Below are 15,070 nucleotides of genomic sequence, written 5' to 3'. Positions count from 1 at the left end.
CCAATTAGATCTTAGTCATTTCCCCCCATTGTATCCTGGGGCAGTGAATGGGATTGCATACGATACATCGAATGCAAAAGGTCCACATACAGGGCCTGATTCAGGTTGGCTCCCTGGGCAGTGTACATTAGCTGCCTATCAAGCCCATAAATGCCCCCCTCCCCCCCACTACCGTGCCGAATCCCTTCGGTACAAAGCAAGGGGATGTGTACGTGAACACATCCCTTCGCATGCGTCCGAAGGGGAGAGAAATTATTCAATGGTCGCTGATCATCGAATGATTTCTCACCTCTTCAGTAATAAAAGTCAGGCTTCATCATGTCAGCTTCTACAGGGGAACGGCCAGCTTTTTTATGGGGTTTTATGGTTACACAAACAGCGTTCCCCTGCTGCTGCCCCCTGCATACTCCTGACCCTCCCTCCCTCCTTCCCTGCAGCGAACGGCCCGGCGAGCATGCTCAACCATCCAAATACACATGCAAGACCTTGGATTAATACTGTAAATGGGGCCTTAACAATGATATGCCCAACTACAACTGTCCTGTTACAATGTGTAATTAATACAGGGTTGCCTATCCTCCCGGAATGGCCGGGAGGGTCCCGAAAATCGAGTCCCCCTCCCGCCCCCCCCCGGAAAGGTGGGCAACCCTCCCGGATTCTGGGGGACCCCCGCTACAGCCCCCCCTGTTAGTGCTTCCTCCCCCTTTACCACGGCGTTTAGCTAACCTGATTTGCCGATCTCCAGGAGGGGGCGGGGCTAAAGTGAGATAATCTCGTCATTTAGCCCCGCCCCTGAACTCTTGCTGAAAGTCTCCTCTCCGGGCTTCTCCCGGAGAGGAGATAACAAAAGTCGGCAACCCTGAATTAATGCTGTCAATGAAGTCTATAATAACTGCTACAAAAAATTTATCTTTTTTTAACACATTTCTTGTAGCAGAAAAAAAACAATTACCATAAAAAGATTAACATTAAGTAATGTAAACAAAAACACAATTAACACTATGATTGCATGGCTTTCTTTATGGCAGGTCTATGCAACAACTACAGTACCAAAAGCTGAATATTCTCTCAGGCTGAGCTATTCACTGATGTGACTATGTGGAACAATGATGGCTGCAGCTTGAGGTAATGAATGTTCAGGTTCTACAGTATGTTAGGCTAGGGCCACACATAGCATTTTATCCTGTTCCGTTCAATGGGATTTGTTTGGCTGGATGGAGTCAGCACTTGTAGTTCTATGTGGCTGTCTACACCCACCGGATCCAAAGGCAGCATGCTTCTATTTAGCATGCCCGGATTTCAACTACAACAGATACATTTGACTGTATGTGTTTACACAGTGCGGTTGTACCACAACCCTGCTACCTGCCGGAAGCTAAATTCACCACTGTTCCTGTCATCCTGCTAAGACGCAATGTGTGGCCTCATGTATGAACCCAAGAAGGAGTATCCTGCCAAACAGATCCTGTTCTACTGCATCCTGCTAAAATGCTATGTGTGGCCCAAGCCTGTTAAAAGCCCATTGTATTCTTCCATCTGCTCTAGACTTAGCAAGAACATCTCTGTATTTTGCATTATGTAATGCAAATAGAGGACTCCAATAGGGATGGATGGCAGCCTGGTTCAGGTGCATAGGGACACAAGATGGATGAGGTCTGGGTCCTCTAATTCTCCCAAAAATTAGTGGACCCTAACCTCATCCATTGTGTATCACTATGCACCCAAACCAGCCTGCCATCCATCCCTATTGGAGTACCATTGGACCAAATCACCATACCACCTATTCCGCATCCCAGGAGGATTCTTGCTGCAATGCTTTCCAAACAGGATTCATTTTCTCCAGCGACTCTGGGTAGCAATACCCTATAGAAGCCTATGGGCTTCTATCGCCGCCGCCGTCCACCGTCCACGCCCCCCCCCTCCCATCCTCCTTTGATCTGCTCCTCCCCCAGCAGGTGTCACAGCCGGGAGGACATCCGGCTGCAGGGGGGAGGAGGAGACACAGGGGGACACTGGCAGCCGCCGGGATGTGACGGAGACCCCCGCAGACCACATCACAGGTATCGCGGGGGTCTCCGTCACCGCAACCCGATGCTAGCCGCATATGTTAGTACATATGCGGTAGCATCGCGGCGGCCGGCAGGTGAAGGGCGGCGATGTATATTAATACATCCCGCCCTTAGAGGCAAATTCCTTTTCAGATGGACAAAACCATGTGTACTGCAGGGGGGGCAGATGTAACAGGTGCAGATATAATTAGATTTGGGTGAGTTATTTTGTTTCTGTGCAGGGAAAATACTGACTGCTTTATTTTTACACTGCAATATAGATCTCACTTTGAAGAAAAACCCCACCCAAATCTAATTCTCTCTCTATTTATATTTCTTTCAATATATATATTTCATTGTGTTAAAATATATTATTATTCAAAGTTTTTTTAGTGCCACTTTTCTTTTTCTTGTCATAGCAGATTTAGGGCCTGATTCTGATTTGCGAAGTTCTCCCACGCGTTTGCACAGGGGGACTGATGGTGAATCATTTTGCGTGCATATAATCACTTATGTGCATGTGCTGGCACCTTTGGAGACTCGCATAGTCAGTGTGGCGCTCGCACGGGGGGACATCATGGGGGCGGGCAGAGATTATTCGCATGCAAACTCCCTGCGTTTCCTGGGCATACCCACGAAAATGCGACCAGGAAAGAGTTGGGCATCCCTATGTGAACGAAGGCGGCACCTGCCTGCTGGGGATTGGCGGCTGACATCACAGGATGTCAGTGCACGCCCAGTTCTCAGACCCGGACGCCGCAACTCTAAGTTAGCAGAGACTGACTTAGATTTGGGAGCACTGTAGAAATCATTACACTACCCTGCAAATGGATGTTTATGCAAAACATCTATACGCAAAGTGGCGGGGATATTTGCTGGGAGGGCGGTGTTACATGGTTCGCTAAGCAGCAAAATACCACTGCTTAGTGAGTCAACCAGAATCAGGGTCCTTTTTCTGTTTGAGCACTCACTCCTAGATATACAGTAAGTAGGGGAAATTTAAATTAGAAGCAGCGTACTCTCTGAGAGTAAGTGCAGCTATATTACGGTACTGACCCACTTGCTGATTTTTGTTCACAGCCCGATAGCTCTGTATTATAATTATTATTAACAGTTTCTCATATAGCGCATGCATATTCCGTAAGCAAAAATGTGCGAATCCAGTGCAAGTCTAAGCTACGAGGAGAGCGAGTTCCTAAGCCATTGCCTATGTCATTTCATGTCATTGCAACAAGAGAACGGTGAGCTAATTGAATTCTCTCTGTCATATTAAAATGATTTTATATTTTACACTAGGATCTTCTACAAAAGATGGATAAAGGAAATGTTACGTCAGTGACGGAATTCATTCTTCTGGGTATACCACTTGCCTACCACTTCCAACTCTTGTTATTCGTGGTCCTTTCCTTATGCTATGCAATTACTATAGTAGGAAACGCAACAATTATTGTGGTCAGTTTGACTCAAGCTCAACTTCATACCCCTATGTACTTCTTTCTCAGCAATCTTGCACTGCTGGACATTAGTTTCATATCTGCTATTGTTCCCAAAGTACTTTTAAGTTTAATTAGTGGGAGGAAAACCATATCGTTCCATGGGTGCCTTGCTCAGTCATATATTTACTTTCTCTTAGGCACCACAGAGTTCCTGCTCTTAGCTGTAATGTCATTTGATCGCTATGTGGCTATCTGCCATCCTTTGCGCTATGGGACTGTCATGACACCAAAGCTTTGCCTAAAGTTGATTTTGTGTTCTTGGATTGGTGGGTTCCTTGACACAATTGTTCAAACCATCCTCACATTCCGATTGCCTTTTTGTGGCTCAAATGTCATTAACCATTACTTTTGTGATGTAGCGCCTTTGCTGAAGCTGGCATGTGGTGACACATATCTGATCGGGATGTTGGACTTTATACTGGCATCTTCTTTGGTCTTGGGATCATTGTTCTTCTCCTTGGTCTCATATGGCTGCATTATTACTGCTATTGTGAAAATCTCCTCATCTGCTGGACGCAAGAAGACATTCTCCACCTGTGCTTCTCACCTCACAGTGGTCTTTATAGTCTACGGCAGCTGCATCTTTATGTGTGTTCGTCCCTCCAAGAACACCAAAGTGGATTCAACCAAAATTGTTGCATTGCTTAACAGCATCCTGACCCCATTCCTTAATCCTTTCATTTACAGCTTTAGGAACAAGACATTCAAGGATGCTCTTAAGCGCATGCTGAGAAATAGGAATCATTTACATAACCAAAAAGTTTAGCAGTAAAACCCAGAAGAATCAACTAACCTTATGGATTCCCTGAACATAAATAATATGCTTGCTGTGACCTAGAAGCAATTGTAAGGGGAGAAAAAAGAATTAATCAAATAGTGATATAACATATAATATGATTACAACTATGGGGTGAAATAGGATGAGAGATTCAGAAAGTTAGATTTGGTAAGAAATCTCCAGTTTTTTTAAAGCGGCAATCATTTACACTGCAAAATCAAACTGGTTTTGTAGTGTAAATGTTCGCCGCTTTAAAAAATAAAAAAAAAATGGAGTTATTACCAAATCTCTCACTTTCTGAAGCTCTCATCCTATTAAATTTCACCCATAATATTTACTCCTTATAGCTGTAGCTTAAAACCATAATGGTTGAACATGTAGAGTTTAACACAAGTTGGTATTGCAGCAGGGACTACACACTCTACAGAGCCAAGACAATGCAGAGTTGTTCCCAACCCTGATTAAGAGATGTACACAAATCGTACATTTGTACATTGCAACAGATCGACAGTCTTTGCATGACTGCGCATGTGGTAAAAGATGGTGGTCAGAGAGAGGATTTACTTGCACAGTGATTGACAGTCAGGGACAGCCAGGTGGAGGTCATACTATGTTATTATAGGACTACTCAAAACATTAATAATAGACTCATGTGGGACTGCTGCTGCATCTCTGTACACAGCTGCTTGGATCGGCAATGTTGCGGCAGGGTCTCAATACAAATTATTTCTGCAATTTTTGCAAATTTGCAGCTATAAATGTACTGTATGGCTGGTGCAGTAACAGTGGTGCTTACAATTGTATATACTGTATGGAGGAATACTGTATGCACATTTAATTCAATGCACACAATGCAGGGACAATTATGTCCTATTACTTTCAACTCTGCATCCCCACCGTGAAAAGGTTGTAGAAAAGAATATAAATTAGCTTGGGGGATTAAAAATATATTTGTGCTACCTCTGAGTCATGACTGAAGGGGCATTATACAAGTTTATTATCACTTTATAGCTTTTTCTAATACAATTTTTTTTTTTTAAATGTTATACTTATATTGTGTGAAAATGGGAATGGTCTTTTTTAGGTGATTGTGGCCTCATGGGAGGTTCCCCAAATTCCTCATTTTGGGTCATGACCAGCATTCCTTGAGCAGTTGGATAGCTCTTTGGCTCACATTCCTGCAGGGCAGAACAGAGGTGATCATAAGATTCCCCAACCATCCATCGCCCTCTTGAGACTGCAGCCACGGTTGGGACAGGGCAGTGGAGTCACTTGCCCTTCTGACACCCAGTGTGGTGGCTGCTAAAATCAGGCATGGCTTCATGAGATGGGCCATGCTGCGTGTTAGGGGTGTGCCTTTAGGGTCCGGGAAATGCTCCCCTGGACACTGCCTTGTCTGCAGTGCAAGCATCTACATGATGAGAGGAGCGGGTGCTGCACTTAATATTACAGTGCAACAAATCACTTCTGTCACTGAGCAGGACATGGCAGTCTTGTGTCACCTCTTGTGTCTCCCCTCAGTGCTGTGGTGTATCTATAATGGGTGCAATGTGCACAGTGCACACTGGTCGTGAATCCCAGGGGGGCCCACACCGTGCACACTGCACTCATTTTTTAATACTTACCCCTGCCAGACTGACCAGGAAAATGGCTGTAGGACTGTGACTCTGAAATAGGTCCAGTTGGGAGGTATGTGTGTGTTCACAAATAAAATACAAATACACTTTTCTTACAAATTAATCATAAAATCATACACAAACACAATTTTTTTTTGAACTGTTACAATATACTAGACATCTTGGGATAAGGTATTACAACTCATGATAAGATGCCGAAAGCTAAATGCATTAATACTGAATCTTGTGACACCTTCTCATAAGATTTTGCACCTTATCACAATACTGTATGTGTTTTTTATTTAGCATGTTACTCAAGTAATGTCCTGCCAATAGTTTAGTTAAATTAGATAAATCTGATTATATGTTTCATACTTACCATCATTTTGTCAGCCCCTATGGGTGGTTTGTGGACATCATGTCCAGGAGAATAGGCAAGTTTGATGCGGGTGCTGCTGTTTACATGACACTAATTTGCTTTAACACTTGTTTGCACCATCAAGGACCCGCTTCCTGTTCTACAATGGTAAGATTACCATTGTAAAGCAGGTGGTGGCGATTCAATGCACAAATCACGTCATCGCCTCCCCGAACCACCCTTTTTGTGGCCAGATGCATAGGTTTTCTGTGGCCAGCAGGGATACCTGACATTTTGGAGCCTCACAGGATTTCCAGGTCAGTAGGCAAGTTTGATGTGGTTGCTGCTGCTTACATAAGACCACCTTGTTGTCTCTTTCTGAGTGCGAGGAACCTACATGGAATAATGTCTAATAAAGTGGTCCTAGTCTATTTGTCGGCATTCAGAAGGTTGACAATCAAAATATTGACACCAGAATGTTAGCGTGTTCTGAAAACCGATACAGTGGATGTCAACATGTAAAGAATCTCAACTGAAAACATGTCAACATCCACAATGTAGATGTCAACGTAATGTCAACATGTCCAAAATGTTCACATTGTGAATGTCAACAGTTATAAAACAGTATCAACACATGTAATTAGGATTATGTTAGGGCCAGGCTAAAATTGGGGTTAGGTGAGTTTTAAGCTAAAATACAGCTGTAGCCACGCCCATCGACTAGTCGGAGCCCCGACGGATGCCCATTGGAATAAATGGTGTACGTATGCAAATTTGTGTCTTTTTCGATGGCACACCAGCATACTATCTTTGCCTGGCTACATCTGTATGTGTACAGTGGACATTCTTCTGACTGTAAACATTTGCAATATGACATTCTGAAAATGTCAACATTATGTCAATGTCTACATGAAATTGTAGCACATGGAGGAATTCTGAACATGGAGGCAGGCTGAATGTTGACATTCTAGTTAGTTAGTTTGAATAAAGACATTTGACCATCGAGTTCAAACTATTTAAGATATGCTGTTTGAGATATGCTATAAAGATATGATTATTTGGTACTTGTTTCCTAGCACGGCGCCTGCGATTTTGATTGTATCCATCGGGTCCAAAAAATCGCGTAGATCACATCGCATGCAACCAAATTGCATGCGATGCGATCGACGCGATCAATGCGATTTTTACATCGGAACCAATGTAAAATGGTCCCTGAGACCCGATTTTACCTTGGGCCCAATGTTAAATGCCCCCCAGACCCCAATTTTCATTGTATACCCACCCTGATGGGTGAAATGCCCCCCCATCGTTAACGCCACCCCACAATGAATGCCAACCCAAAGTGCAGCGAGTGCAGCGAGCCCGCGAGGGGCGGCGGTACGCGTCCTCCAACCTTTTCATACCCCCAATTTCCACGTTGGGGTGGAGTTGATATTATATAGTGTGGCAAGCGCAGCGAGCCACCGAGCCCGAAGCCTGGCGAGCGCAGCGAGCCCCGCGAAGGGACGCGCATTACTTCACAGGTATTACGTGTCCCCTCGCGGGGCTCACTGCGCTCGCCACGCTTCGGGTTCGGTGGCTCGCTGCGCTCGTCACACTGTATAAAATCAACTCCACGCCGACGTGGATAGTGGGGGTATGAAAAGCCCATTGTGGGGTGGCGTTAACTTAAGGCATGCGATGGACGCGATTTTTTAATTGTCGGGGAAAAGGCTAAAACTAGCCCTGAAATCGCGTCGGTCGCGTCCATCGCATACCTTAAGTTAAGGTATGCGATCACCTGCGACGGGCGCCGTGCTAGGAAACAAGTACCGATTATTCCAACTAAGTTTTAGTAATATGATTATAAACATTAAATAAAACTATGCTTTGTGCATTCATACCTTTGCTTAGCTCTAACAATAGAGTTTTAACCCTGTATGTTGTTTGCCTCAAGAAATGTATCTAGCCACTCCTTAAATATGTTAATAGTGTCTGCCACCACTACCTCCTGGCAGTGAGTTCTAAACTTTCACTGCCCATACCGTAAAGAACCCCTTCCTTTGCAGTGTGCAAAATCACCTCTCCTCAAGTCTATGGGGATGTTCTATGGTCCTGTATTCAACCCTCATGCTGAAGAGGGTTCCTAAAAAATCCCTGTTTTGCCCCCTGATATATTTGTACATGTTAATCATGTCTCCTCTTAGACTTCATTTTTGAAGTTTAAATAGTCTGTACTTGTTTCCTAGAATGGCGCCCATCACGGGCATCGCATGCCATTATAATGGCATGCAATGCAAACGATGCGATGGCCACTATTTTACATAGAAATGCATGGTAAAATGTAAATTGCATCGGTCACCTCGCATGCGGCCAAAAAAACGCATACGATGCGACCAACGCGATTACCGATTTTACATAGGGAACAATGTTAAATGGCCCAATTGACCCGATTTTACGTAGGGAACAATGTTAAATGGCCCACAGACCCCAAATAGCCACCCTGAAGTGTGTAATGGCCCCCCCAATTGTTGATGCCACCCCACGATCAACGTCAACCTGAAGCGTGGCGAGCGCAGCGAGCCCGCGAGGGGCGGCGGTACGCGTCCTCCGACCTTTTCATACCCTCACTATACACGTCAGCGTGGAGTTGAGAATAGAAAGTGTGGCGAGCCACCGAGCCCGAAGCGTGGCGAGCGCAGCGAGCCCTGCGCGGGGCCGCGGAATACGAGCCCGAAGCGTGGCGAGTGGGCCATTTAACATTGTTCCCTTTGTGAAATCGGGTCAATTGGGCCATTTAACATTGTTCCCTATGTAAAATCGCGGTAATCGCGTCGGTCGCATTGCATGCGATTTTTTGCCCGCATGCGATGCGACCGACGCGATTTTTTTCCTTGCGATGCCTAAGATCAAAATCGTGAGCGCCGTTCTAGGAAACAAGTACCAAATAGTCTAGTTTGGCCAATCTCCCTTTGTAGCTTAATGCCTCCATCTCTATAATTAATTTGGTTGCCGTACATTGGACCTTTTCCAGTTCTACCATATCCTTTTTATAACGTGGAGCCGAGAATAGCACCCAGAACTAAAGGAAAGGCCTTACGAGAGCTTTGTAGAATGGCATGATTGCAGTGTCCTCCCTTTCTTCTATGCCCCTTTTTTTTATAAATATTTTTTTTATTGAAGCAAAGTGTATATCAGATATTTAAAAGATTCAACGTGTTTAGAAGCATACATTGTTGAAAGAAACATCAATGCAATTACTTGAAATAATCAGTATATTCAGGATTGCACGTATACATTGTTGTCAGGAGCATTAATACAAATATAAGAATCTATTGTCAGTGAAGACATAAATGCATAAAAACATTTTAATAGCACTCTCAAACACACATCTTATTTGAATAAAAGAGGAAATAATTGTACGAATTAAAACGAAGAGCAATATAGTGTCTGTGCTTGACCCCCCCCCCCCCCCCCCCCAATATCCTTCTATGCCCCTATTAATTAGAGATGTGCGGCGGCCACTTTTTCGGTTTTTGGTTTTGGTTTTGGAACTGGATCTCCCTTCGTGTTTTGGATCTGGATTGGTTTTGGATCTGGATTTTGCTAAAAAATGCTAAAAATGGCTAAAATAATAGAATTTGGGCCTGTTTTTGTCCCTAAAGTATTATTAACCTCAATAACATTAGTTTCCACTTATTTCTAGTCAATTTTGATCACTTCACAGCTCACAATATTGTTTTCCTTTACTGTAGTTGGGCCAAAAGGTTATACCGAGGTAGCTGGATGACTAAGCTAAGCGACAGCAGTGGGCATCACATACATGTGGACTTCCAACCTGGCACATCTTGGAAGCAGAGCGGCACTGCAGGGGCAGACAGGGTGGCAGTTTAATAAACTACCCCAAAAAAAAAGAAATGCTACAAAGAGCAAAAAATACAAAGAGGTGCAAGATGAAATTGTCCTTGTTTCCTTTGTTTGATTGTACTACCAGAAGGGCTGCCATCAGTCAGAAACACAGGCCAAGGCCTTAGCCTTTCCTTCCCACTGCATGTGGTGAATGGCATATTGCCAATTTTATGCTCTGTAGGTAACTTTACCTGTTTGTATTTTTTATGGACCTTTGTAAAATGACATTTCTGCTTTGATTTCGCATGGCCTCTAGGCCTTTGACCATCGGCCTTGTCATGACTGGTGGTAGCAGCTTCAGCACTTCTATCAGGTTGCTGATCCCCCACTATTTCCTCCTCCATCATCCTCCAAAAATGTGTTTTTATTTTATTTATTACTTATATTTATTTGTCTTACTTTACACTGGACACAGCCTGTCACACTGGACACAGCCCCTGGACACTGGACACTGCCCCTGGACACAGCCCGTCACCCTGGACAAAGCTCCTGGACACAGCACCTGGACAATGGACACTGCCTCTGGTCACCGCCCCTGGACACAGCTCCTGTACACTGGACACAGCCGTCACAATGGACACTGCCCCTGTACACTGCCCCTGTACACTGGACACAGCCCGTCACCCTGGACACAGCCCCTGGATAATGGACACAGCCTCTCGAGACCGCCCCTGGACACAGCTCCTGTACACTGGACACAGCCATCACACTGGACACTGCCCCTGGACACTGGACACAGCCCATCACCCTGGACACAGCCCCTGGACACGGCCCCTGGACAATGGACACAGCCTCTGGACACTGCACCTGGACACAGCTCCTGTACACTGGACACAGCCGTCACACTGGACACTGCCCCTGGACACAGCCCCTGGACACTGGACACAGCCCCTGTATACTGGACACAGCCCCTGTACACTGGACACAGCCCCTGTCACACTGGACACAGGCCCTGTCACACTGGACACTGCCCCTGTACACTGGACAGAGCCCCTGGACACAGCCCCTGTACACTGGACACAGCCCCTGTACACAGCCCCTGTACACTGAACACAACCCCTGCACACTAGACACAACCCCTGTACACTGAACACAACCCCTGTACACAGCCCCTGTAGACTGGACACAACCCCTGTACACTGGACACAGCCCCTGTCACACTGGACACAGGCCCTGTCACACTGAACACAGCCCCTGCAGCCCCTGTACACTGGACTTGTGTACAGTCAGCAGCCCCTGCGTGCAGACCCTAATCGAGTGAGCACTGCAGCACCAAACAAAAGCGCACAGCACAGAGCACAGATCCCAACCACCCTCTTCCCTCTCCTATAATGGAGTGAAGATGGCGGGGCGCGCGTGTGTCTTATATAGAATCCAGATCCCGCGAGAATCCGACAGCGCGATGATGACGTTTTGCCTCGTTTTCGGTCCGGAATTCAGGCGGGAACTCCCAAGTCGGCTCGGATCCCGCCTCGGATGATCGCGATGTTTGGGTGGGTTCGGATCTCAAAGATCCGGACCCTCTCACCTCTACTATTAATACAAGCCAGGATTCTATTTGCCTTGGATGCTGCTCCTTGCCACTGACTAGTAGACCCTCGTTTGTTATTGATTAGTACACCTAGATCCTTTTCCAGTTGCGATTCTCCTAGCTGTACCACATTTAATTATTAGGTTGCCTGTCCATTCATTTTTCCTAGGTGCTTGACCTTACATTTGTCTGTGTTGAATCACATATTTCATGCGCCCACATCTCCAGTTTATCTACATCCTTCTGTGATAAGGAAATATCCTCCTCTCTTTTGATCACTTTACCCAATTTGGTGTTATCCGTGAACATGAACACAGTGCTTTGTATTCCCTCCTCAAAATCATTAATGAAAAATGAAGATCAGAGGCCCCAGTACAGAGCCTTGTGGCGCCCCACTTAAAACTGGGATCCAATTTGAAAATGACCATTTACTACCACTCTCTGTTCCCTGTCCAGCAGCCAGTCCACGTCCCTAAGCCCAGCACCTCTAATTTATGGATTAACCTCTTATGTGACATGGTGTTAAAGGCTTTGTCAAAATCTAGGTAGACCCTATCGATCACCCTGCATTTATCCAGGTTCACACTAATGTGATTGATTTGCCACAACTTGTCCCTAGCAAACCCATGTGGGTTCCTACTAACTATTTTATTATGCTCTAAATAATCCTGTACATAATTCCTTAATATTCCCTCAAATAATTTCCCTATAAAAGATGTTACGCTCACTGGTCTACAATTTGCTTGATCATCTTTTTCCATTTTTAAATATTGGCACTACTTCTGCTACTCTCCATTCCCTTGGAACTACTCCGAACGTAAATTACTTATTAAAAATTGAGTGTAGAAGATCTGCACTGGTATATCTATAATAGATGCAGTGTTTGCAGTGTACATGGGCCCCACACTGCACACTCTGCACCTATATTCTATTATCTGTATATATTGTAAGCTTGTGAGCAGGGCCCTCCTACCTCTATGTTGGTTTGTTGTTCAGTTTGTTTTGTCACTGTTTTCTATTGTAAAACTCAATGGAATTTGCTGTGCTATTAGTGGCCTGCGGTGGGATGAGGTAGGTGAGACACAGCCTTACCTGTCATACTAATGTATATGCTGGCATTTTGAACGCCTAAAGCATGGGTCTTCAACCTGTGGCCCTCCAGATGTTGTGAAACTACATGTCCCAGCATCCATTGCCACATTTTTTCCTATAAGAGCATGCCAAAACTGTCAGGGCATGCTGGGACATATAGTTCCACAACATCTGGAGGGCCGCAGGTTGAAGACCTGTGGCCTAAAGTATGTCAAAAATACAAAGAATATATCAAAAATTTCCATTGTATTTTTCTGGGGAGGGATTTCTGACTTGTGTCACTCACTTACAGCAATGGTTGAAGCAGCTGAAACTAGGCCTAAATTAATGGCAGTGGGTAACTACTGCAGAGATAACTAACTACATAAGAGACTGCAAACAGTGCAGATGACTCATGTTTTGTTGCATATCCACTTTTATTGTTCAGCTGCAGATGTACAGTATCCATATACATCCTTTCTCAAATCCCAGATTCTAGATAAAAATCTATGGGATACGGTCGATGGGTCGACCATAAAATGGTCGTCAGTGATTAGGTCGACAATGTTAGGTCAACATACTGGAAGGTCAACAGGGTTCTAGGTCGACATGGGTTTAGGTCGACAGGGGTCTAGGTCGACATGGGACAAGGTCCAGAGGTGTCTAGGTCGACATGGGTTAGGTCGACAGTCAAAAGGTCGGCATAGGTTTTTTTACAGTTTTTTTGATCCGACATGTGCCGACAGGCGGTATTTCATGCCCTACTATCCACTAGGCCAGGGCTGGGCAATTCTGGCCCTCCAGATGTTGATGAACTACACATCCCAGGATGCTTTGTATTAGTTTTGCTATGTGGCCATGCTGAAACTGATGCAAGGCATGCTGGGATGTGTAGTTCATCAACATCTGGAGGGCCACAATTGCCCAGCCCTGCACTAGGCCGTTGTGACAGAATAAAATAGTGTGCCGAGCATAGCGAGCGCAGCGAGGGGACACGGTGCACTTAAAACTGTCCATGTCGACATTCTGGTTAAAAAACTGTAAAAAAAACCATGTCGACCTTTTGACTGTCGAACTAACCCATGTCGACCTAACGCATGTGTCGACTTACACCCCTTTCGACCTTAACCCCGGCCGACCTCCCAGTATGTCGACCCAATGATCCCAACCCAAATCTACCGTAAATTTGCATGACTATAATAAGCAATAAAGGTTTAACAGTAACCTATGGCCAACTTTGGTTCAAAATACTCTAGCATCTCTAACAGCCAATGCATCATTAATGTACCATAGTTTACTGGAAAATTAACCTTCCTACACACTAATTATTATCTATGCCAAGGGGAATTTCATGTGAATAATTGTTCTATTGAGACATAACATCTTCAGTTAATAAATGTATAAAAGGCAATCTGGGAGATGACATTTCTCTAAAAGAAATCTCTGTAATAATAATGAGTGATCCACTGCAATGGTATTATAAGGTATGTTACTATGCCCATGGAAATTTATGCCCATAATGCAGACACCATTATTGTACAACTAGGCTTTCATTGAGACTCTTGAGTTTTATTTTGCTACCTTTTCTAGCTTCAGGAAACTAGAAAACACCTGTAAGTGCAATGGAATATCCTTTACAGTACACATTAACATCGGTATGTAGTCTGAGGCACTGCACTCTTAAGGGGTGTACACATGCTTCGATTTTGACAGGTTTCCGATTGGATTTTGCTTATAGAAGCAAAATCAAATCGAAATCGAAGGTTTTTTAAGATGCTTTCGATATGCATTCGATTCAATGCGCGCTCCCGTTTTCTCTATATCGAAAAGAAAAATAGACTGTGCAGGCAAGGAAATATCAAATTCGATCCAGTAAATTAAATGTGTACAATGTGATTTGAATGCAAATCGAACTCGATATCGAAATCGATATCAAATGCAAAAGTGCAGATCGAATGTGAAATCGAATGGAAAGCAAGGTCAATTCGAAAGGGGGTGGAATTGGGGAAATCGAAAGTAAATTGAATCAAAAGTAAAGGTGCGTACAGACGCATCAATTTGCTTTCATTTTCGATTCGATTTCCCCTCTCCACCACCTTTCTATTTTGCCTTTGATTTTCCATTTGTTTTCACAATTGATCTGCACTTTTGCATTTGATTTTGGTATAGAATTCGATTTACATCCCATTTGCAGTGTACACATTCGATTTACTGGATCGAATTCGATATTTCCTTTGCTGCACAGTCTATTTTTCTTTTCGATATAGAGAAAATGGTAGAGTGC

General features: G+C 44.5%; 1 protein-coding gene across 1 annotated transcript; it reads left to right on the top strand.

The window, feature by feature from the left end:
- The first annotated feature begins 3,359 nt into the window (after positions 1–3,359).
- On the top strand, positions 3,360–4,310 carry LOC146079565 (olfactory receptor 6E1-like). The gene has a single exon (XM_083186292.1). It carries the CDS (start codon positions 3,360–3,362, stop codon positions 4,308–4,310), a length of 951 nt encoding a protein of 316 aa, XP_083042418.1.
- The last annotated feature ends 10,760 nt before the right edge of the window (positions 4,311–15,070 follow it).

Source organism: Crinia signifera, chromosome 1 (genome assembly GCF_055691185.1).
Source record: "Crinia signifera chromosome 1, ASM5569118v1, whole genome shotgun sequence".
Lineage (NCBI taxonomy): Eukaryota > Metazoa > Chordata > Amphibia > Anura > Myobatrachidae > Crinia > Crinia signifera.
This window is presented reverse-complemented; position numbering and strand designations above follow the sequence as displayed.

Coding starts and splice junctions, on each gene's coding strand:
- LOC146079565 (XM_083186292.1), top strand. CDS start 3,360: ATGGATAAAGGAAATGTTACGTCAGTGACGGAATTCATTCTTCTGGGT.